Source organism: Astyanax mexicanus, chromosome 5 (assembly GCF_023375975.1).
Source record: "Astyanax mexicanus isolate ESR-SI-001 chromosome 5, AstMex3_surface, whole genome shotgun sequence".
Classification (NCBI taxonomy): domain Eukaryota; kingdom Metazoa; phylum Chordata; class Actinopteri; order Characiformes; family Acestrorhamphidae; genus Astyanax; species Astyanax mexicanus.
In genome coordinates, this window is record NC_064412.1 from 17,581,277 (window position 1) to 17,605,631 (window position 24,355).

Below are 24,355 nucleotides of genomic sequence, written 5' to 3' on the forward strand. Positions count from 1 at the left end.
GGAGGATTATTTCTGAGACAGCTGTTCAAAAACCATTTTTCATGAATGTGAAAGTCTCTTAAGACAGTTTACGTGGTCACAGATTTCTCTTCGAAATCTAGAGCAAAGCCACATTGATACATTTTATGTCTAACTTTTTGTGGACACTCCGTTTAAAAAGAATGTATTTAAAAAGAATGCATTTATCTACTTTAATTTACACGCATTGATGACAGCAATGTGAGATAAGCAAATGCACAAACACAGGTCTAGTTCAGTCGCTATGTAACTCGAGTTTATATAAAACAATATAATGACACTGTGCTTAATGCCAGGTGTGAGCTAGAGGGGTAGAATACCTCCCCAAGATTGAGTTGTATAGCAGTGGAACTGTGTTGTCTGAAATTTTCAGGAGCTCCATGCACTACTTTTGGGGGAAAAAAATAAAATTGAGGATGAGTTGGTGTCTTCACAAATAATCAAATTGCTGAATGCAGTCAGATTTTCATATTAAGGCCCCAAAATCTAGTTAAACACACTTTCCCAGCAGAGAGTTACTTTAACAAAAGCAGGATAAACCATTTTATGATACCCTACATTTTTGAAGAAATGATGAATAAGAAAATGTCCCAATACTTTTGTTCATTTAGTGTATTTCATATTCTGTACTACTCCATTTCATGCTTTAACACATTCTTAACATGATTATTTTTATAGTTTTTTACAATTGCTTTTATATTAAAATTAATTGTAACACTGATTTAGTGGGTCAGAATGGTAATAACATCACACACAACCACCATTATACCTTGGGTCCGTACAACACGGTAACACCTACATACAGACTACACACCATCATCACAGCAGAAGTCTAAAGGGATGCAGAGCAGATGATTGCTTTGAGAGTTTTTTTTTATAGCATGGTAGTGAAAGGCCCTGTGTTAGGATACCCCTCGTTTAAACTATGGAGGAGGTCTGAGACCAAACTGATGCAGGACTTTACAAAGATAGATAGATACCCACACTCTCACATGTGTGAATTTAGCCTGTGACATGTATGACTTTCTATGGCCAAAGTCAGCTAGGCAGACTTCCCAAGTCTCCTGGAAGTTGCGGGCGCCTACCACATATCAATAACGGCTCCCTGATGCCCAAAAGTCAGATAATCTACTGGAATCTAAAGAGAGTGGTGACAGACATTTTCCCCAATTGCGTGAGAGAAAGACAGAGAGAGGCAGATAAATGCACTCTCCTCATGTGCATGCAAAACAGAGAGGGTTCTGATTGGCCTTTTCACTGCAAAGATTCTGTGAGTCAAACAATCAGTTTTTATTGTGGACGCACAGTGTTTTTTTTCCCCTCCCCTGGATGGGATGCTTTAAATGACTGCAAAACATGTTGAGGTTAGTTAATTTGACTTTATATTTCAGGGCTACCACCCATGAAATTATTTTTCGCAACTTGGGATGTCTGGCTAGGTGAAGAGTTAAGGCTTTATTTTTGTCTCTAATGCAAACACGGCGCTAATATACTGTATTTTATGTAGAATATGTTCAGAAATTCAGAAATCCAAAATTTCCATCAGTGTCAGTACTGGTCTTGTTTAGTTATTTATGTATTTTACTCTAACAATATCTGTAGATGAACTCAAAGCAGGACTATACCATTAGAATGGGAATTTTAAATGTGTGTAACTGCTTTAAACTGAGATGTTTTAAAATGTTTTAAAAATCATGCAGAAACGATATAATATTCTTGCTATAATGCATTCTTATTACACGGACATGCAGAATGTCATGGGACAGGATATAATAATGTTTTGTCTTGTTTTTATTCTATATCATAATGTACTTTTAATATAATAAGATAATATAATATAATACAAGATGAGCGAGAGATTGTAGGCAGTAGGTATTGCTTTGTGTTTTCAGCCTCTAGTGACAGATGCTTACATTTGTGTGTGTGTGTGTGTGTGTGGTTCTGGGCTCTCCTGCTGGGCTAGGTGCCTGTACTTGTTGTTTCTGTTGTCTGTGCAGAAGTGCAGTTGGTGCTCAGTGGAGGTCTGTGAGTGTATGACCTCACACAGCTCAGAGCTGTTCAGAAGTATCCCATCAACAGGGAAACACACACACACACACATACACACACTTTAACCTTCAACTGTGCAAACTGTACTTTCTAACCCCTCATTTGTAGAGGTCTGTAGAAATCTGTGTGTGTTAGGCCTCACTAGCTGCAGATGCTCAGTGGAAAGCAGTGTTTCCCAATCCTGGTCACGGTGCTCCTGCCCTGTACATTTTTCCTGCATCTGAAACATAAGAAATGCTTTGTTGATGCCTTGTTGAACACACTTGTCTCACTTAGAAGGCGGTGCAGTGATGAAGGTCTCTGTATCTGAATCAAAAGGAAAAAATATGTTCCGATGTTTCCATGCTGTGGACAACTCACTGATAGATATGAGTGTTTAGCTGTTCCCAATTGTGCACTATATACTAATACCATAAATGTTATACTGTATACTAATGTAAATAGTGCAGGTTTTATATAAAATATTAATTTACCAACCTGCACTAACCTGTTTTGTACTATCAGGAAATTATTAAACTGTGCTATGCCAACATACATTACTGCAAATTTCTTCTGCCACTGATAGCGTTACACTTGCATCTATTATCTGTTATCTGCGATTAATTTCTAATATTGTTCCAGATGTGATTAGCTCCTAACTTTCTGTTTTGCATTGCATTGTGCGAAAAAATGTGTTCATTGTAACCACACTTTCCACTGCATTCAGAATCTTGTCATGTTTTCCTTCACCAGTCTTACACACTGCTTTTGGATAACTTTATGCCACTCCTGGTGCAAAAATTCAAGCAGTTCAGCTTGGTTTGATGGCTTGTGATCATCCATCTTCCTTTTGATTATATTCCAGAGTTTTTTTAATTTGGTAAAATCAAAGAAACCCAACCTTTTTTAAGTGGTCTCTTTTCTTTAGAGCTGTGTATAGTGTCATCAAGTCAAACACTTGCAGCGGATTCTTGAAAATGTGCCGGGCTGAAATGGGTACCAGGCCAGGATTGGAAAACACTGCTGTAAGAAGTTGTTGCTTAGTATAGGGAGCACACAGTAATAACTATGAATGGCTGTACAGTGATATTAAAAGACCAGTGTTGGGGTGTAGAGCAGATATTGCTGGAGAAATGAGAACAGACACTGTCATTGTCCTTTATCAATGAATGATGTGAATGATGGGGAGTAGAAAACAGGAAAAGTGAATAGAGCACATAAGGTTTCTTTTTGTGCAAATCAAGGCCTGGAGACAGAGAGAGAGCAGAGGGACTTTGTGGTAGAGATGTTTTGGAGTACAAGTGTTTGTGTGTGTCTGCGCGTACATGTGCAAGTGTGTGTGTGATGTGTCTGTCTGTGTGCTGACTCCCTGTGGGTGAACGAAGCTGAATGCCAAAGAGTGGGAACGATTCTGATGTGAGGCTTCCAAAACAGCTGAGAGACAGAGGGAGGAAGAGAGAGAGAGAGAGAGACAGAGAGGGTGGGGGGCTACACCAGTGTGTGTCTGTAAGTATGTGTGTGTGTGTGTGTGTGTGTGTGTGTGTGTGTGTGTGTGTTTGAGACACATGCCCCTCAGAGTATGTGTGGGAGAAGGAGAGCAACAGGCAGAGGGAGAACACCTAGAGCGAGAGCAGGACAGAGAGAGAGAGAGAGAGAGAATGTGTGTGAGTAACAGCAGCAAAAGACAGTTCTTTCCCCACACTGGGGCCAGTGGCCAGTGAAGGAAGGAGGGAGAGAGAAGGGCAGGGTCCTCAGCGGGGTGGAAAGGATAGCAACTCAACACCAAAAAGTGGGAGAACAGTGGATAAGAGGAAGAAAGAGAAGTGAAGAGAAGAGAAGTGAATAGAAGTTGCTGGGATGGGCTGTGTGTTCAGTAAGCAACGGAGGGTGAAAGAGAACACCCCCAGAACACGAGAGTGCACCGAGGATACAGAGATACTCAGCCTAACAGAGGTAGGTGTGTGTGTGTGTGTGCCCTGTGGGTGCCAATAGGGTCATGCATAGGTCACTGGACTTACTCATAGTGTAATGTGTGCTGTCACTGTGGTTTACAGTCGGTATGACACCAATATTGCAATAAAAATACAGTTCTTCTTTCTCTCATTACAACAAAATTAATCATACAGCTAAAATATCTGTATTTTATCTTGATTGTATCTAATGGTATCAATGGCTTTTAGTTTGTGTTTTATAAAAATGCCACATTTGGGTGTTTAATATCTGGCCTTTGCAATTTTGTCCTTACCAAACCCTCATGTTCTTAACAAAAAATAATAAATTTTAAGCACTTATTATTGAATTTATTACAACCTGATCACACAATGTAAAAGTCAACAGTACATATGCAATACATATGGAGATAAAAGTTTTTATAACCACCAAATAATGTAACGAATTTTATGATTAATAACATTTTTTGCAGATGCTTTTACCAGATCATTGTATTCACATAAATTCTGTAATTCTGTAATAGGGATTAAACCTAAATTAAACCTAGTCCTTAGCAAAATGCTCAGACAGTGGGCAGGAAGCATAAAAGTTAATGTAAGGAATTGAGAGCATTAATAGAAACAGTATTTTGTGGTATTTTCTTATTTTATTATATTGTATTTTATCAATAATTCTGTTAATACTGTGCAAGTGTTCATTCTTTAATAATTATTCCCAGTGCAGAGCATATTGTAAATTATTTGGTACCTTTTATTATGCATTTATTGTGCATATCGTCACTGTCCAATGAAAAACAAGTATCTCCATTTTTGTGGATTTTTAGTTTACTCCATAATTTGAACAGACAAACTTTCCCTTACACTGTGCCAAAATATCTTGATGAATGAACCAATAGAAATACTTAAAAATGACCTGAAATAAACTCTTTTTACTTCCATTGAAAATTTAGAAGGTTTTTTTCTTTCTCCTGTAAAGTTGCTGTTTTGGACAGCGATGATATCATGTTTAGTACCACAGGTTTCTGTTGCAGGCCCTATGAAACTGAAGTGAATCATGATAATATAGCTTTAAGACCGACAATGTGTGAGCATAAATACAGGGTCTAAGTGGTTAAACTTCATATGAATCATATGTGTGACAGTTTGTATGCAGTGCTTGTCTGTGTGTGTTTGTGTGTGTGTTGTGTGTGTAATGTTGGATTTCTAGTAAAGCTTGGGCAGTTGCATGGCTCCAGGTTGGCTTTAGAAGGCCTATATGGCCTCAGTACAACCTGACACCCACGCCACAGGAAATATGATATTAACAGCATGTGTGTGTAAGTGGAGTAATCTCCTGGGTATATTACACACATTTCAGCATTACCCTGTGAGACTCTATCACTTTACTTAAGCATCCACTGACTTCAGAACATCACGTGAAGCAGGACTAAAGTGTTCACATTATGTCTTTTTGCAATTTTTGAAAAAGGGCCATGAAAGCTGTATCAAGTGAATGTGTACGCTATGCAAGTGTGACTTAATGGATAGACATGCTTCCTAACTGTATTATTAGTGTAGTGGAAAAGGATTTAGCATGAAGGCTCCTGTCTCTGTGCCCACGCACAAACACACACGTTTCCCAGGGTTACAGTGGACAGTCAGGCGGGATAAAAATAAATGGTGGAATTCTGGGACGGTGGAGGCATACCGACCTGCAGGCATGCACTTCCCACCTGCTGCCGTCTACTCCTGCCGAGAATATTTTGTGTGTGTGTGTGTGTGTGTGTGTGTGTGTGTGACTGGGCTGGAGTTCCAGTTACAAGGATTCATGATCTGCCACTTCAAAATGTCACCAGCAAAATTTGTCACAGACAGAAAACACACACAGAGACACACATAAACACAGCCTCTATAACTAATCAAACCACTAACTGCAGTATTTTTTCAGCTAAAGCTAATGTACAGTAACATAAAATCATTACTTCGGCCTGTTCATAAGGTTGAGCACCCTGAGCATGGCGAAAGTAGTACTCTTTACTGAGGCACAGTAACTCTAATTATCGAATTATCAGCAGAATCAAATGTTCAAGCTTTAAGTTTGCTTTGATTCTTTAAACCTTGTCATAGCAATAATAAAACATAGATTTAAGATCTAAATGTAATTCTTGTCTGCAAGATTTATGCAAATATACTTTTTACAGTTCAGGGGAACTGTGAAAGTCAAGGTGAAAAAATAAAATTAAAGCTCCATCACTAACAGGAACCAGGATGAAAACTCTTTGACTGAAATTCCATTTTCATGAAAATAACTCCTTGTCACCTGTGAGACATGAGGGTGAATCATGCATTGGGGTTGTGTTGCTGCCAGTGGCACAGACAGTATAACACTGTTAAAGGGAATAATGGATTCCACTATACTTTTTGAAATGTGAAAACATATGTTAGAAATCTGAAACTCAAATGAAGAGGGTGTTTTTAACAGGTTAATCGTCCAAATATTCTTTAAAACCACCATGGACTACCTGAAGAGACACAAACTGAAGCTTTTGCCATAGACCTGACAGACTCCTGACCCCCCGACAGAAAAAAAGTACTTCTGTTATGGGCCCAATACCTACAATTTGCCCACATTGACAATTTAGATTTTCATATGTATATTATGAAAGACAGATGAAATTTGCATTATGATGTGATTAACATATTTTAGCCAACACTTCATGTGAGGCTTATAGGGGTGAAACATGGGCTAGGTGGTTTCTAGTTGGGCATGGGCTCTGAGTGGGTTTTTACATCTGCTTTTGCTGGGACTCAGTTGGGCTTTTTGAATAGGCATTACAGCCCACCTTAATCTCACACCATCTTGGCCCCATGTGCAGTGTACATCCCAGATGGAGCCAATTTTAACCCCTTCTGGTCCAACCACTGACATTCATATGTGGGGCCAACATGGAAACTAAAAAAAAACTGTCTGGGTCCCAGGGCATGAACTCAACAAGACCTCTGAAGATGTCCTGAGGTATCTGGCACAGATACACTAGCTGCTGATCCTTCAAGTCTTGTTAGATTTGAGGTGGGGTCTCCATCTATCTCATCAGTGAGCCTTATTAGATGCCTATTTGATCCTCTTGCTGGTTCACTGGTTGTTCTTTCTTGAAGCACCTTTGGAAGGAACTGACCACTGCATCCTGGGAACACCCCATAAGACTTAAGTTTAAAGTTTTTTAGATGGTCTGATCCAGTCATTTAGCAATAAAAATCACAACTTGGCCCTTGTCAAATTGGCTGAGATTTGTAGGCCTGCAATTGTTACTGCTTTTGACACTCTAAGATTACTATTTGGTCACTACATGCAAAAAAATGACATTATACCAACAAAGAAAAGGCACTAGGGGTTCTGAGATGTTGTCACCTGCTATATAATACATCCCACCCCTTGAAAGAAGCCACTGTAGATGAACATAATCAATGTTTTTTACATCACCTCTCTTCAGTGTTGCCAATTCTATTTATGGCTATGTTTATAGATACAGAGATGCCCGACAAAATAGAACAATAACTAAATAAAGTGTTTCAGTAAAGTGTGCTTTGGCATACATTTCTTAACAGCTGCAAATCCAGTGTTGGAAAGCCAGTATTCATCACAGTTTGGGGATTCGCTTGCTTAAAGACATGTGGTTCAACTCATCTTTAAACTGTAAATCTGTTTAGTGGATGTGTTTAAGCAAGTAAATCAATAAACTGTGTTGGATACTGGCCTTCCAATACTGAAACTAGATAAGCCTGTTTTGCCGTGTCTGGAACTTCACTTTAATTGACACCATTCATTCAAAAACCCAAAAAATAACTTAACTGATGCTCTGCCAATGGTTGTAGAAAGCTCAATGTGATGTGCATGTAAATAGGGTACACAAATAACACTGAAGTTTTTTTTTAGCTCCAATTTTAGCTCCACTCTTGTTTTATTCACAAAAATAATCACAGATGTTTAGCACCGCCTTTAGCACAGCCTTTTGCAGGCAGGAGGTTTTGCATAGGCTCTTGGAACTGCAGAGCCCACAACTCTGCATCACAGGCCCCACAGGCCTTCAACTTAGGCCACTTTAAATTTTCCTGCAGAAAACAGAGCTGTCTGAGTAGAATGGAAGCTTTCAGTGAAGATGAGACCTCTACAATAGGTTCCAAAATACATACATTTTTCACATTATATTTCAGTGAAAAAAAACTGTTAGAAAAGACTTAGAAAACTTGTTAAATATGTTATCAGTCAATCACCTTTCTACCAGTCAAGTCAGTACACTCTCTTCTCTCCTTTTCTCTTTGTGCAGTTGGACAAGTATACAAGTATTATTGGTATGTATGTTGGCAGTGTATTAGGCTGTGTTGATGTGAAAGTATTTATTAGTATCTGTTTATCATACATCAGTCTATTAATCAGTCACTGCTCTCTTTCCCTCTCTCTGTCTGTCTCTCTCTCTCTTTCTTTCCCTCTCTCTGTCTGTCTCTCTCTCTCTGTCTCTCTCTCTCTCTCTCTCTCTGTTACTGTTGATGTCACATTTCGAGTAACAGTGCTGCTGCTGACGAGCCAGCCAGCAGTCATGTGTGTGCTGGGGGAGGGACACAGAGGGAAATGCTTTAGTCATGAGTGTGGACTTGGCTGGATAGAGAGAGACAGAGAGAGAGAGACAGAGAGGGAGAGAGATGCACTAGAATCTGTTTGTACTAGCAAAGAATAACTGCACATTATGAACTAATTACCATACTTTCTTACAATATATTAAAAACATATCATCACCATCACACCACGACCTTGTATGTCCAATATGGCAACTTTACAGAGGAAGCAAATATACTTTATATTTTTATTTCAATTTATTTTAAGAAAGATTTGGAGCATTTTTATTTATTTATTATTGGTCCATTAGTCATAGAGTGTTGACACATGGTACAAAAAACTGACAGCTACATGTATTAAGATCTTTGTATACTGTATAAAAATGCCCGTTATTATGTGATAAGCACTTGATGTGACTTTTTCTAAACTACTTGGATTAGTTAAGATTGCCTTAAAACACAAAACCCATATTTTGGCCAACAGCTGGTCAGGATGCTCACTGAAGCAAATCAGCAAATTACACGATGGGTTAAAGACCTTTCTTCAGAGACAACACTGTAATATTGATTAAAGGGGATATACTGTATCTCAGCACAGACCTCCTGTTTTCCTGACAGCATGTCTCTGCTGGTAAACAGATAACAGCAGCAGTACAGGGTCAGTAGATGGCGCCACAGTATAATATGCGGTCTGGCTTCCGGTTGATGTTGATCATGTTCAGCCATCAGGGAAGATCTCTGAGCAGACTGCAGCTGCAGTGCCAGCGTTTGATTTCTTGCTACAAACCAGCCAAAGTAAACTTTTAGACAGCTGGTTTTTAAGCTTTGTGATTAGTGTCCAGATCACAACACTCTTTCAGTTATTTCCATAGAGAAAGCAAAGGTCTAAAGTATTGTTATAGATACATTGATACACTGTTACTATCATCAAACAGTGGGCCATTGATTAATGCTATCATACAGATGGCCGTGGTGGTGAGGAGTTTCAGGGTTTGCTGGATTAATCTTAAGTATCTGTGGTTTAAAACTGTGGACAGGCATCTTGCATTACAGTGTGTATGAATGTAGATCATCTTTAACATTTGAGGGAATGTGCAGTAGTATAAATTGTGATTGTGATTTGAGTCTCTCCTAAGAGACATGCTTTACACATGCATTTCTGGACAAGTTGGGAGATGCCGAAAAGTCACAGAAAGTGAGAGCGGGTGTAAATAAGCAAAAATAACTTTTATTTCTCTTTTTAATACACTGTAATACCCAAAAAGTATGACACATTGCTTTTTCCCCACACTTAGTCTGCCTTACTCAGCCCTTGAACTTAAAAACTGAGTTAAAATAAGAGACAGTAAATCTAGTTCTCAACTATAGAGGACACAAAAAAGCTTTCAACGGGTTTTAAAGGGTTTGCTTAACATTTCTAAAATGTTACAAAATAAATTAAGTAAAATAAATAAAAGCTCAGAATCTAATACTTTATATATGAGAACATATAATCTCAAAACACTTTATTATCATTAACTAAAACCAAATATATGCAAAAATAAGTATTTTTCCTATAAAATGTGAAAGCTGCAATGGCTACCAGTTTGAAAAGGAAGTCCCTGTGCTCTATTAACCACACCCCCACAACTAAGGCATCATTAGAAAGGCCAGAGTGCCCTATTTACATTACAATTCAATTCAAATAGACTGAATAAATTGTCCTTGAGGATATTACAAGAGAGCAGAGTATCATAATGATTTTGAAGCTTTAATAAATGTTAGGCATTATCTTATCTTGTTCTTTTAATCTTATGTTCAGAGGGGGAACACCACCCAATATGATCATATTCTAAAACCTATGTTATAATTTAACAGATTCTGTTTTATAGGATTCAGAGGACATTGAAATATGTATGTTAATATTCTGATAATGTACTTTGTAATTAAAACATGAACTGAATTAAAAGTAAAAGTATTTAAAAAATGCATTTTCTGAAATAGTTTTATATATTTGGACCCCACTGCATGTCCTAGTGCCTGAAATAAATGTCTAAACAACAGATTTGCAGGTTTATCGAAAATAACTGAACAGGTGCACTGAAAAGAAGTAACATAATTAGTAATAAGAAATTATATAAACAGATGTTATCGTTATATAACATGTTCATTGCATGAGCTGCATGGTATGCACTATTTACACTGTTTATTGTGTATTGTTCCAGCTATTATTAGCCTTTTTATTATTCTACTTCACAAACAAACCTATAAATGTACAGTGTATCCCCAGAGACAGAGTAACCCTGGCATTGTATGTGGGTATTTATTTGTGTTTGTGTGTGTTTGTTTGCTCAGTTGGGGGAGGTTGAATCACACTCTTTCAAAGGGAAAAAGAAGCAGTGTGCTCTGTGTACACAGACCCTAGACAGTGATGGAGTCTACTGTAAAGGTAGGACACACACGCATACACCATTTCTACTATTTTATCCCTCCTACATCCCCCACATTGATAAATGGTATACACCATCCAATCAAATTAACTGAGTTTAGTATAGTTAATAGTGCTATTTGAATCAGCATTTTTACTGTATTTAAAATATTTGTTAGCTGTTCTTATTAATATTATTCAAATTCTTGTCTGCCATATGTAGGGCAGCAGTGGACAACAGTTTTACTCACTACGCAATAGATTCCACTGTTTTTTTTTATCATTTTTTTGGCCTTTTTAAGAAAAGATTAATACCAAAAGGTACCATATTTTACTATATAATAGTATAGCTATTTTATATAACCAAATTATTTATTATAAACTTTTAATAAATGTAATAGTTTTAGGGTTAATGCATGCCAGAGGGATGCAGACATTCACACTATAATTTAATTTTCTCTTACAGAATGTAAAACTGCAGCTCGTAATAACCATGAACCAAAGGTAAGATGACAACACCCCACCCAACTTTCACAAACAAAATATTATAACTGTGTGCTAATTTACTAATTAGTATTTCCTCCATAGCTCTTTGTAACACAAGCTTTAATTTAACTCTAAAATGTAACAACACCAACACATAAGTGCATCATTATCTAGGTGAATCTGGTTCTGGTAGTGTCTGACCCCCAGTTTTTGAACTCTAGTCTACTCTCACTCCCTAATTATATTTTACTGTAAGCACTGTTTTTTAATTTGTTTTTTAATGGTGAAAATACCATATATGTAAACACATCATCTATGTCCGTAAATTGTCTTAATTTAATGTTTGATCCAATGTTTTAAGTTAAAATTCATGTATTGCAAAAGGTGGCTGTTTTATTTAAATCATTTGGGGGCACCTAGTATCATTGATACAGAGCACCAAAAGCAGTTTGAAACCTCAAAGTCCACCTTGTGGAAAATCTTCAGCCTGCTAAACACGAGTGAGTGAGTGACCTGATTCGGCACCTCATATCTATAAAAAATATTAATGTTGTTATTATTTTTGGGGAAATAAAACGTTTTTTTTTTATTACCAATTTACATTGGGTGAAAATTCTAGGATAAGTGGATCAAAACAACAATTCAAAACAAAACAAAAATTTAAGTAAGTTTTTTGTGTAAGTAAGTGATGATAAAATACAAATAGGACATATGTATGACCCCATACCTTGGCACTATAAAACACAAATATGTTTGTTTGTGTGTGTGTGTGTGTATCTCTCTGCATCTGTAAATATCTGTGACATGGCCGTTGGCCTTGTTATGTCACATTATTAAAGGATTACGATTCTGATGCTCTGATGTAAACACACTCAGTGCGTTCTGAAAACAGTCTTAATGCAGATGAATGAGTCTGTAAGCTTTGGTTGCTTTCAGTAAATATGTTAATCTCTTAAACTCTAAGGGCTTGTACATAATCCCTCTTAAAACTTATGCTCACTCATAACTATTTAATACATGCCATAGATATACCATCACTGTCATGCAAAAACGTTTCATCTGCAAAATGGTTTTACAGCTTTGCAGAGGAAGAAACTGACCTTGGGAACTTCTATTGGAGGTGAAAGCACATCATTTTGGATCATTTGAAAAAAGTGAATATTTGAGATAGAAGGAGTTTGTATTACATTTTCAAAATACATAGAGTTTCATAGTGGCTACTGAATAAAGGATTGGAGTTAAAGCAACTATTGGAGTTTAAACATACATTACTGTGGTTATGCAGCATTACAAAATCAAAAGCCCCATCTGCACGTCATTCGTTTCTCAAGGGGTCCTGAGGTAATTTTCTCTTTTATAGGGGTTCACTGTGATTTTATTTCTGTCCGGAATGACCGTGTACATGTTTTTCTCAGAAAATTACAGACTGAATTATCTACTGTTTTTTGCTGAACTTTTTTAGTTAATAAAATAGTTATTTGTCCACTGCCACACACTGTTATTACATTTTGGGTGTGCGTTTCCACTGAGATTCATGTAAACACAACAGCGAGTGGATATGGAGGAGCTACTGAACGTGATGTCACGTGAAAACTCACTGAGAAAGCCAAAAAACTCACTGCCCCTTCAATCAAAAACGGATGCAAGAGTTTTATTACTGAGTAGAAGTGTGAAATATTTTTCACAGATGTCCCCTTGAGAAACTAATACCATCCGGATAGGACTAAATACTGAGTTATATAGTGCAGTTGCAAATGTTCCAAGTCCGGATTGGCAATGATGGAGATGCTGGTATGCCTTTAACAGATCATTAGAGAATCAGAATTATTTTAAAGGTAAAAATGTTGGTACATATTGTTGCTTCAAGATTAATAATCATCAAAGAGTTTAAAAGATTATCCAACAGAAACGGTCATTCAGCACAGCGCAGCTGTTACACCCTCATAGTGGAACCTCAAAGTGGAACATCAGGTCAGTGTTCTCTGGTTTCTCTCGCTCTCTGTAGTGAGTGACAGAAAGAGAGAGAGCTTGGGGTGGGGGTGCCCTGGGCAGAGAGGGAGGGGAGAGACAGAGTGTGTGTGAGAACAGGAATAGAGTGTGTTCACTGCACTGTCAGAACTGTCGTCAGGGACAGCAGAGGAGAACTTTCATCTCAGAGGTAAAAATGCCTTTACATTTCCTTCTAACAAAATGATAAGGACTGTTTTGGGTTGCTTTTAGTGTTTTTGATTATTTTTCTGATTATTAAAGATAACAAAGAATATGAAGATAGAATTTATATTACTTTTTTCAATAAATAATAATCAATACAGTGTAGATTATCATGTATTAAGTATTTTAAGAAAAATAAAGACTTGGCAAGGACAATCAAGTCCAGTATGTAGAAATTATATAGACAGTCTCATTCAGACTGTCCTAGTCTTTGATCATCCTTGTGAGTGAGTGTTTATTCATGTCTTTGGTGTTCAGCAGGATGGGGGGTGGGGGGGGGGGGGGCGGGGGGGGGGGGTGTATGGTGTGAGGGGCTCGTCAGTTATTAGCCTGCTGAGACAGGATGCAGTAAAGGGATTCTTATGTGTCTCATTATCACATGTTGTGGACTCGTTTCCTGTCAGGCCCTCACTCTGCGTCCCACAATGCACCAGGCCTCACTCACTTTAGTATTACAGTGCTATAGACAGAAAAACTGCATATTCCATGTGTTCGATTCAAGGAGAACAGTGTTAAATTTAAACCCTCATGCACACACGCACATGTGCACACACACACATGCAGGAAGCAGCTCAGCCCAGCTGATTATCTGAAATAGAATTATGGAAATAGTTCGGTAAGGCCAGCAAGCATTTCACTCATCTGCCAGCGTGACTCTCTCAGCTGTTCTCACTCTCTCTTTTCATCTCTCTGTTTGTCCCTCCAATCACGATTCATACACAGACTCTCTGTTAAAACCATTTTATTTTCTTCTGTATTTTCTCTGCTGCTTTCTTTTTCCATTTTTTTTACATCTTTTCATCATTTCTCATCTCTTCTTTTCCTATATCCAGACAATTTTCTTTTCTTCTCTCTTCATTTCTTTTCTCTTCTCTTCTTACATCCTGCCATTTTTCTCTTCTCTTTTCTCTTCTAACATCCTGCCATTTTTCTCTTCTCTTTTCTCTTCACTTCTTATATCCTGCCATTTTTCTCTTCTCTTCTTTTCTCTTGTAGTTTCTTCTCCTCTTACATCCTGCAGTTTCTCTTTTTTCCCATCTCTTCTGATGTCCTACCATTCTTATCTTCTCTTCTCCTCTTACATCCTTCCATTTTTCTTTTCTCTTCTCTTCTTCTCTTATGTCCTGCCATTTTTCTTTTCACTTCTCTTTTACTGTTTTTATTTCTCATTTCTCTCCTCTTCCTCATTCCTTTTCTCTCTCCTCATTCTCTCTCTTTTCATTTCTCTTCCCTGCTCTTCTCTTTCTCTTATTTTCTCTCCTCTTCTCTTGTCATCTATGGCTCTTATCTTCTGCTTGCTTTTCTTCTCAGCTCTTTGGTTTTGCTCTTTATTAATGCTAGTATTGGTGGGAGTAGTAGTTGTCGTGATTTTGCTGTTGTTGTAAACAGTACAGTAAACAGGTTTGTTGTCCAGGTTTTTGTGTTCTATACGTGTACTGAAGTCCACTATTGACATGGGGTGGTGATGTGTAGGGGTGTTCTGGAGGCCTATAGAGAGCCACCTAACTACAAATGCCCTCCAGGAAAGTGTTACCATGGTGTTTCTAACCTTGACCCAGTGGCTACTTTATTATAGAGCCCATTATCGTTACTTGTGCACAAATCTATGAGCATCTGTGTTTATTGTGTCAGTGTTTGGCTACCTGGTAACCGTTGATGGCTTTAGTGTGCTGGTTTTGTCTGATTTTGTAAACCTCATGTAAATTATGTGTCATTTTTTTCCCAAACTTGTAAATTATGTTTCTTTTTTTTCAAACCCAAGCTGATGTTTAAAGGTAAAATTATACCTTTTAGTTTTAATAATGGACCCAGAACGGTTAACTCTTTGAGGCATAGTTGTCACTGTAAGTCAAAAACTGTAAGAAAAAAAATATACTGCTGTAATTTTTTCCATGGAGACACTTTATAATCCCACTGTTGTTGGAGAACATATAACACATATAATACTTAGCAGAGTAAATCATTGATGTGAAGCCAGAGGTAAACATACAGACACTCCAACACACGCACACATGCATATGCACACACACACACACACACACACACATTAGTGTTAACCATTAACAGATGTCTCACAGTGTGACAATAACTCTAATGAAGACTCGGAGGATGTCTTTAAAACTGAGGGATACTCAGCAACACCACACAACCATACCTTATACACACACACAAATACACACACACACACACACACACACATGCAGAAACATCAGGCTCCATCCACAAATGCTTAAATAACAATAACATTAAACATTTTCTTTCTGTTGCACTAAATTGTTTATCAATGGCATGGCTTTACATATTTAAAAAAAATGTGTGATAAGCCTAAAATCATTGCCTCTTCTTTAAAGATCATCTAACATTTAGTATCTGAAAGATGTGTACAGAGAATGTGTTATCTTGTTAATTTAAGAAATACAGCTGAATGTCATCCAAGTAACAATGATACGACATTTTTTATAACCCTAGAAGAATGTAAAGTTTTTGCCAGCAGCATCTGTTAATTAACAGTTCATTAGTAAACAAAGTGTGTCCAAATGTCACAACTGAGCCTTAAAAATGGGATTATTTATGACATTAATTATAATACAAAAGTCGGAAACTTGATACAATGAATTTAGAACAGTTTTGAGCTTTATATGCACAGTAAATACGCACAATGTCACGCCGCCTCGTTCTCCTTCCACACTACCGGACTCCATTTCCCAGATTCCCGTTGATTATGACACCAACAGTATCCGTTCTACTTCACCCAATCACATTTCGCTCCGACGCTCTGATTCACCTGTGTTCTGAGTTAGTTCCGGTTCATACCCATCTAGCTCCGGTATTTAAGTCTGCAGTATGTAAACAAACACCGCGAGGTATTGTTAACTGATGTTGCATACTAAGCGTTCTCCTATCGTTTCTCGTTTTGGCTTTATGGTTACGACTCTCTTTTTGGATTATTGGTTTATGTCTTTTGTCTTGCCCTTATTGGATTTATTGCATGGTTGGACTGATACTCGGCTACGAACTCGGACTGTACTTTCGACTACGTCTTTGGTTTTCGGTGAGATCTTTGTTTGCCTGGCTTTACTGTTTTTTGTTATACTGCCTGTTAATAAACCTGTTTGCTTATTTTACTCGGCTTGCGTCACTCCTCACTACCTGGCGTTACATAATACCTCGCCGCTAGTGATGGCCGAATTAAATAATCTTCAACAGGCAGTCGGTAACCAGGGGAGGGTTCTCGAACAGCATAGCCAGTTGTTCGAGAGCCTTGCTAACACCGTTACCACTCTTACTACTCAGCAGTCTGAGCAGCACTCTCAGTTAGCTCGGATCACTACGAGCCTCCAAGATATTGCTAATCAGCTTGCTCAGCTGAGAGTAGCCACGCCAGCTAGCTTAGCCTCCGCTAACCAGGCCTCTGTTAGCTCTCCAGCTAGCGCTCCCAGCTATCCTTCGGCGGCGGCTTTTCCGGTAAGCAAACCCGATAAATATGATGGCTCTCCGGATTTGTGCAGAGGTTTCCTTTTGCAAATGTCGCTATTTTTTGCCAATTCTCTTGTGAGCGTCGATGCAGCGCGTATTTCATTTTTTATATCGCGCCTTACCGGTAGAGCTTTGGATTGGGCTACTGCTATCTGGCCTAGCATTGAGCATAGCACCTACGAACACTTTCTCAGTGAGTTTAAGCTGGTTTTTGATCACCCTCATCACGGACAATCTCAGGGGGAGTTATTAGTCCAGTTACGTCAGGGAAATCGGTCTGTTTCTGATTATGCTCTGGAATTTCGCACTCTGGCTGCTGGTAGTGGTTGGAATGAACCGGCGCTACGAGTGATGTTTCGTAACGGACTCAGGGCTGATGTGTTATCCGAATTAGCATGCAAGGACGATGGATTACCCCTTGATGAACTAATCTCGCTAGCCATTAGACTGGATCAGCTTAAACAAAGCTCTTTACCTGGTCGTAGAGCTGGTATCCCTACTCCTCATCTCGCTACGCCCCGTGCATCTGGATTTACTCCTCGGCCCACTTTCAGGGAGGAAGAACCCATGCAAGTGGATGCTACCCGTTTATCGAGTGAAGAAAAGAGGCGACGACTTCAGGCTGGATTATGCTTCTACTGTGGAAGAGCGGGGCACATGTTACGCGAGTGTCGGAGCTGCCCTCCCCGAGTTCAGCGAAAACAGTCGTCAGGCTCGTCCAACGGTGGGCAATCCCATGGTTACCATGGCAACCCGGACCGTCCATATGAGCCACCTGCTTCTGACTCGGGAAAGCGTGTGGAGGGGGTTCCACACGCTAAGAGGGTAAGCCGACTAAGCTCTGACATGTTTTCACGATCATTTATTATATCTGTTATTCTGTTCTGCCAGTCCTCTTCCTGTGTTTTTCCAGCTCTGATTGATTCCGGTGCTGAGGGGAACTTTATTAATGAGCAGCTGGCCAGAAGTCTCCAGATCCAGTTCGAGTGCCTGGAGAATCCAATGAGGCTGTCTGCGGTGGATGGGACCCCAGTAGGACAAGGAGCCGTATCCCACATCACCACACCAGTCAAACTGAAAGTCAGCGCCCTGCATTCTGAGGAGACCAGGTTTTTTGTAATGAAGGACACTAGCTATCAGATTATTTTAGGACTTCCTTGGTTGAAGAAACACAACCCTCTGATTTCTTGGTCTAATTGTGAAATCATTTCTTGGTCTCCTTACTGTCATGATCACTGTATTACTGGTCCTAAATTGTTGATTCAGGCTACTACGGTAGAGAGCCCAGGTCAGGAATCACTTACACATATTCCTTCCGATTATGCAGATTTATCTGAAGTATTTAGCAAATCTCGTGCTACTCAACTTCCCCCACATCGTTCTTATGACTGTGCAATTGAACTTATTAATAATCAGATACCTCCTAAATCACGCATTTACCCATTAACTCAGGTTGAGGAATGCGCTATGGAGGAGTACGTTCAGGAAGCTCTAGCTCAGGGGTTTATTCGTCCTTCCACCTCTCCCGTGGCCGCATCCTTCTTCTTTGTTAAGAAGAAGGATGGAGGTCTTCGCCCCTGTATCGATTATCGCCAACTCAATGCTGTTACCAAGACATATCCGTACCCACTGCCTCTAGTTCCGGTGGCTCTTGAACAATTACGTGGAGCCTCCTTATTCACTAAGTTAGACCTACGTAGTGCCTATAATTTGGTAAGAATCAGAGAGGGTGATGAGTGGAAAACTGCCTTTTCTACCACCAGGGGGCACTATGAATATTTAGTTATGCCTTTTGGTCTCAAGAATGCCCCTTCCGTGTTTCAATCCTTCATTAATGATGTACTCCGTGATATGTTAGGACGATTTGTCATAGTATATATTGACGATATCCTTATTTACTCACCTGATCTACATACTCATGTCTCTCATGTACGTGCTGTGCTTACTCGATTACTTCAGAATCAGCTTTTCGTCAAAGCAGAAAAATGCGAATTTCATATGTCTACCATTTCCTTTTTAGGATATGTGATCAGTACTACTGGTATAACTATGGATGATAGGAAGGTTCAAGCTGTTGCTAATTGGCCTCTTCCCAAATCAGTCAAGGAATTACAGAGATTTCTGGGTTTTGCTAACTTTTATCGTAGATTTATACGTAATTATAGTTCAGTAGCTGCCCCACTTACAAACTTGCTAAAAGGTAATGCCCGAAAATTGGTCTGGTCAGAAGAAGCATCTGTTGCTTTCTCTTCTCTCAAGGAAGTGTTTATTACGGCCCCTTTATTGAAACATCCCGAGCCTAAGGAACCTTTCGTAGTCGAAGTTGATGCGTCCAGTGTAGGGGTTGGAGCTGTACTCTCCCAACATTTCGGTTCCCCCAGTAAGATGCACCCGGTGGCTTATTTCTCCCATAAGCTCTCCCCAGCTGAACGTAATTATGGCATTGGCGATCGTGAACTTTTGGCTATTAAGCTAGCTTTAGAGGAGTGGAGACATTGGTTGGAGGGATCATTACATCCCTTTGTAGTAATCACTGACCACAAAAATTTGGAGTATTTAAGATCCATGAAATGTTTAAACTCACGTCAGGCTCGTTGGTCTGTTTTCTTTGCACGTTTTGATTTCGTTATCACTTATCGACCAGGTTCCAGAAACACCAAGGCAGATGCTCTCTCTAGAATTTACGAGGACGAGAATTTAGAAAGCTCTGAACCCTCTACTATTCTGAAACCAGGCATTGTGGTAGCTCCCATCCGATGGGAGATCTCAGAAGAGATTGATCGGATTAACTCCACTTCACAGCCCCCTGCACAGTGTCCCTCAGATAAGACCTATGTACCTGACCAGTGTAGAGATAGACTTATCACATGGGCCCACACTTCTCTCACTTCAGGACATCCTGGTGAGACTCGAACACATGCATTATTGGAGAATCAATTTTGGTGGGAAAACATGCGCTCGGACATTCATGACTTTGTTGCTTCTTGTACTATTTGTGCTCAGTGTAAAACTCCTCGTACTCTCCCCGCTGGCAAATTAGTGCCATTGCCCGTACCTGCTCGGCCCTGGTCCCATCTTGCAGTTGATTTTGTTACAGACCTCCCTGAATCTATGGGTCAGACAGTGATCATGACAGTCATAGATCGATTCTCTCGCGGTGTTAGATTCATTCCTTTTTGTAAAATGCCCATTGCCTTAGAAACTGCTGAAGCTTTGTTTAATCATGTTTTTCGTGTGTTTGGTATCCCTGAAGATATTGTTTCCGACCGCGGTCCTCAATTCATTTCTCAAGTCTGGTCAGCCTTTATGAATAGATTAGGTATTTCTGTTAGTTTATCCTCTGGCTACCATCCTCAAAGTAACGGCCAATGTGAACGAATGAATCAGGAGCTAGGTAAATTTTTGAGGATATATTGTTCTAACAACATTCACGATTGGGCTAAATTCCTTCCTTGGGCCGAACTAGCTCAGAATTCTTTGATCAGTTCCACCACGAAATTGACTCCTTTTCAGTGTTTTTTAGGCTATCAGCCACCCATCATGCCCTGGTCAGCTGAACCCTCCAACATTCCTGCAGTTGACGATTGGATGCGTCGGAGCGAGGAAGTGTGGGAGGAGACTCACAGGCGTATTGAGGCAGTATTACAGCGACAGAAAAGACAGGCTGATCGCCTACGTCGCGAGGCCCCCCTCTATTCTCCTGGAGATCGGGTTTGGCTGTCAACCAGGGATTTCCGGCAACCAGATTCACATAAAAAACTTTCAGCTAAGTACATTGGACCTTTTAAGATTATTAAGAGAATTAATGAAGTCACCTACCGTCTTGATTTGCCTCCTCATTACCGTGTTTGTCCTTCGTTTCATGTATCTTTGTTAAAGCCGGTTATCCCTGGTCCGTTGGATGAGACGTCGCTTGGGTCCCCTCCTCCTTCTTCGGTGGCTGTGGATGGTGATCCAGTCTATGCGGTAGAACGACTGCTGGACTCCAGACGGAGAGGGGGAGCCCTGGAGTACCTGGTGGACTGGAGGGGTTACGGACCTGAGGAAAGGAGCTGGGTGCCAGCGAGGGATGTTCTGGACCCTCTAATGGTGGAGGACTTTCATCGGTCTCATCCATCTCGTCCGGCTCCACGCCCCAGAGGTCGCCCCAGGAAGAGGTCTCCGTTTCCTCGACGGAGTAGACGTCATGGTTCAGTTTCTGCCCTTTCTTCCAGTTCCGTCCGCGGCTCCAGGAGAGGTCGTCCAAGGTCCAGGGTTCCCGTCCGTTCCGATTCTGCTTCTGCATTGCCTGTCCAGGACGCCACTGGGGGGGAGGAGGTGGTTTCCTTGCATCGTCCTCGTCCTTCGGCTCCTTCGGACTCTTTGGAGGGGGGAACTGTCACGCCGCCTCGTTCTCCTTCCACACTACCGGACTCCATTTCCCAGATTCCCGTTGATTATGACACCAACAGTATCCGTTCTACTTCACCCAATCACATTTCGCTCCGACGCTCTGATTCACCTGTGTTCTGAGTTAGTTCCGGTTCATACCCATCTAGCTCCGGTATTTAAGTCCGCAGTATGTAAACAAACACCGCGAGGTATTGTTAACTGATGTTGCATACTAAGCGTTCTCCTATCGTTTCTCGTTTTGGCTTTATGGTTACGACTCTCTTTTTGGATTATTGGTTTATGTCTTTTGTCTTGCCCTTATTGGATTTATTGCATGGTTGGACTGATACTCGGCTACGAACTCGGACTGTACTTTCGACTACGTCTTTGGTTTTCGGTGAGATCTTTGTTTGCCTGGCTTTACTGTTTTTTGTTATACTGCCTGTTAATAAACCTGTTTGCTTATTTTACTCGGCTTGCGTCACTCCTCACTACCTGGCGTTACACACAAACCTATTTTTTTTGGATCACTGAAATCTGAAATATTATATATATGACATATCTGTTCCTGATGAATCTGGATGAAAAACTTAATAATAAACTGCTTTGAATTTAAACCCATTGGCCATAAAATCAGCCCCATTAGCGCTGACAGGTAAAACATTAATCATTCTTATACCCAGTAGCATCTGTCAGTGTGAACAGTCAGTTCCTAAAGGTATATGAATGTATTGAAAGCTGTAAAAAAGGGGCAACCCAAAGAATCTGAGCCACTTTGAATAAAACAAACTGTGTTAGAAAGCCGACAGAGGATCTAGTCAGAGCATCTTCAAAACATCAATCAGGTATTGTGGGGTGTTTCTGATATACAGTGGTCAGCACCTACCAACCAGTGAACTAGTGCAAGTGCAACTAGTGCCTCACAACTTACAGTATCTGCTGCTAAGCTATCGGTGCCAGAAACCACAATAAACCTTCAGACTTTTAAAGCCCATGCCCTGAGTGGTCAGATCTGGGGGGGACTACTCGGCAGGTTTTAAGCAGGTGGTGCTAATATCATGGCTGATTGTTGTATACATGGGAGACATGGTCTTCTTTCACTGTTTGCGGATTAATTATAATACTGTATTAAAACTAACCACACTGTGTGGACGATATACTTTGATTCAGCTTGCACTCTCTCTCTCTCTGAGTTGTTCACATGCCTCAAAATAATGGATTACAGGAGACTAAAAATAATAAGTTAAACAATAAAATAAAGTACAATGGGAGTAAATTCTGTAAGTTGCTCACTCACACAATATAGAAAACAATATTCTTCTTTGCAACAAAAACAACCTTTAGGGTGAATCTTGGGATTTATAGATGAAAATGTATATAATATAATAATAAAAAAGAAGACCCAAAAACTTCTCCAGATGTGATTTCCTGAAAAGATGGACTTGTTTAATTACATTAAAATGTCTGTTACAGTTTGTTGCATGATAGTTACTTTGTTTTCACTTACTTTTCCATCCAGTACCACACACACCCAGTACATCCCCATACACAGTATAGTCCTCCTGAACTCTTTCATCTGTCTCTCCTCCTGTTTTTAGAGGGTTTCCCAACATTTATCCAAAGGAATTTACACGTTTTTAAGAGAGTGTGTATGTGTGTGCCTGTAAGTGAGTGTCTAGTTTATGAGCATTCAGTAGGATACAGAAGAGATATAATTGTTTGGTTTGTTTTGGCTCAGCAGAAATGAAGAGAAATAAGGGAAGAGAGAGAAAACAAGACAGAAAGAGAGTGATGAGATCAGATGTGGATCAGATGTGTTTTATGGCTCCTCACCTTGAGCACACTCCAGGCCTGCTGTGCTGGGCTCCTGTGCTGTCCTGTTGGAATGCTGGCTGGATGGCAAGACGTCAGCGTCTGTTTGCTCTGCTCCGCAGATGTTCCTCTCGCTGAGTAACGCAGTCCAGCTTCCATCATATCACAGCTACTGCACTGTACTCTTCAACCACAAACTACATTTGTTACCACAAATATCCATGTTATGATGAGGCTAGTCATCTGCAGATGATCATCAGTACATTAGCATTAGCACTATAAGCTTAATGCAGTGCTGATGGAATTTTTAAACACCTCAGTGTCACTGCTGGACTGATAACAGTCCACCAACCAGAATGATCCAGACAACTGCGTCCTAGATTTTTTGGGTTCCTAGACAAAAGCATGTCCTGCGCACACGCACATGTGCTGGTAAGCAAGTTGGTTGTTTAGCTCTTGAGCAGCACAGAATATGTCACATTTGATTTTAATCATGCTTGGTGATGCTGGTTAACCAAGTTTGGATAATTAAGACCGGTCTACTGGTTGTCTAGCTTGGTGAGGTTGATCATGCTTGGAGACCAGCTAACCCACCAACAATGTCTTATAAACCCAGAAGATATTTAGATTAGTAGCAGAGTTGGACAGAGATGCTGTCCCAAATGTACAGAGTGAGAAATGTTGGAAATGTTGAATGTTAATCCGATTAATTATTTTTTGACTGTTTTAATCTCTCAGGTCTCTGGGTCCTGCGCTACAGCTGCAGATCCTGTAAGTGAACATTTACTCCTAGAACTTTTTTCTGTCAGTTCTGTCATTCCTCAGCAGATATTGTCACCACTGTCATAATTGACTTTTTTATATCATTTACATATATATTTTAAATAAACATTAACATTGTTTATATTTATTCATTAAATAAATACACTTTTGTACTTTGCTTGCACAACATACATAGCAATCTATCGTACTGAAGTAGTCTATACAAAACAGCAAATTGTCACTG

At 39.7% G+C, this 24,355-nt stretch overlaps 1 protein-coding gene across 2 annotated transcripts in view; it reads left to right on the plus strand.

The window, feature by feature from the left end:
* The first annotated feature begins 3,581 nt into the window (after positions 1 to 3,581).
* Positions 3,582 to 24,355, plus strand: part of tns2b (tensin 2b) — a 36,171-nt gene continuing 15,397 nt past the window's right edge. The window contains exons 1-4 of one of the 2 annotated variants that reach the window (XM_007249130.4): positions 3,582 to 3,999; positions 10,920 to 11,013; positions 11,459 to 11,496; positions 24,088 to 24,120. In XM_007249130.4, the coding sequence (XP_007249192.3) occupies positions 3,904 to 3,999; positions 10,920 to 11,013; positions 11,459 to 11,496; positions 24,088 to 24,120 (261 nt within the window). In that variant the 5' untranslated portion in view covers positions 3,582 to 3,903. The remainder of the gene's footprint in view (positions 4,000 to 10,919; positions 11,014 to 11,458; positions 11,497 to 24,087; positions 24,121 to 24,355) is intronic. The other variant, XM_007249129.4, reaches the window with a different exon arrangement.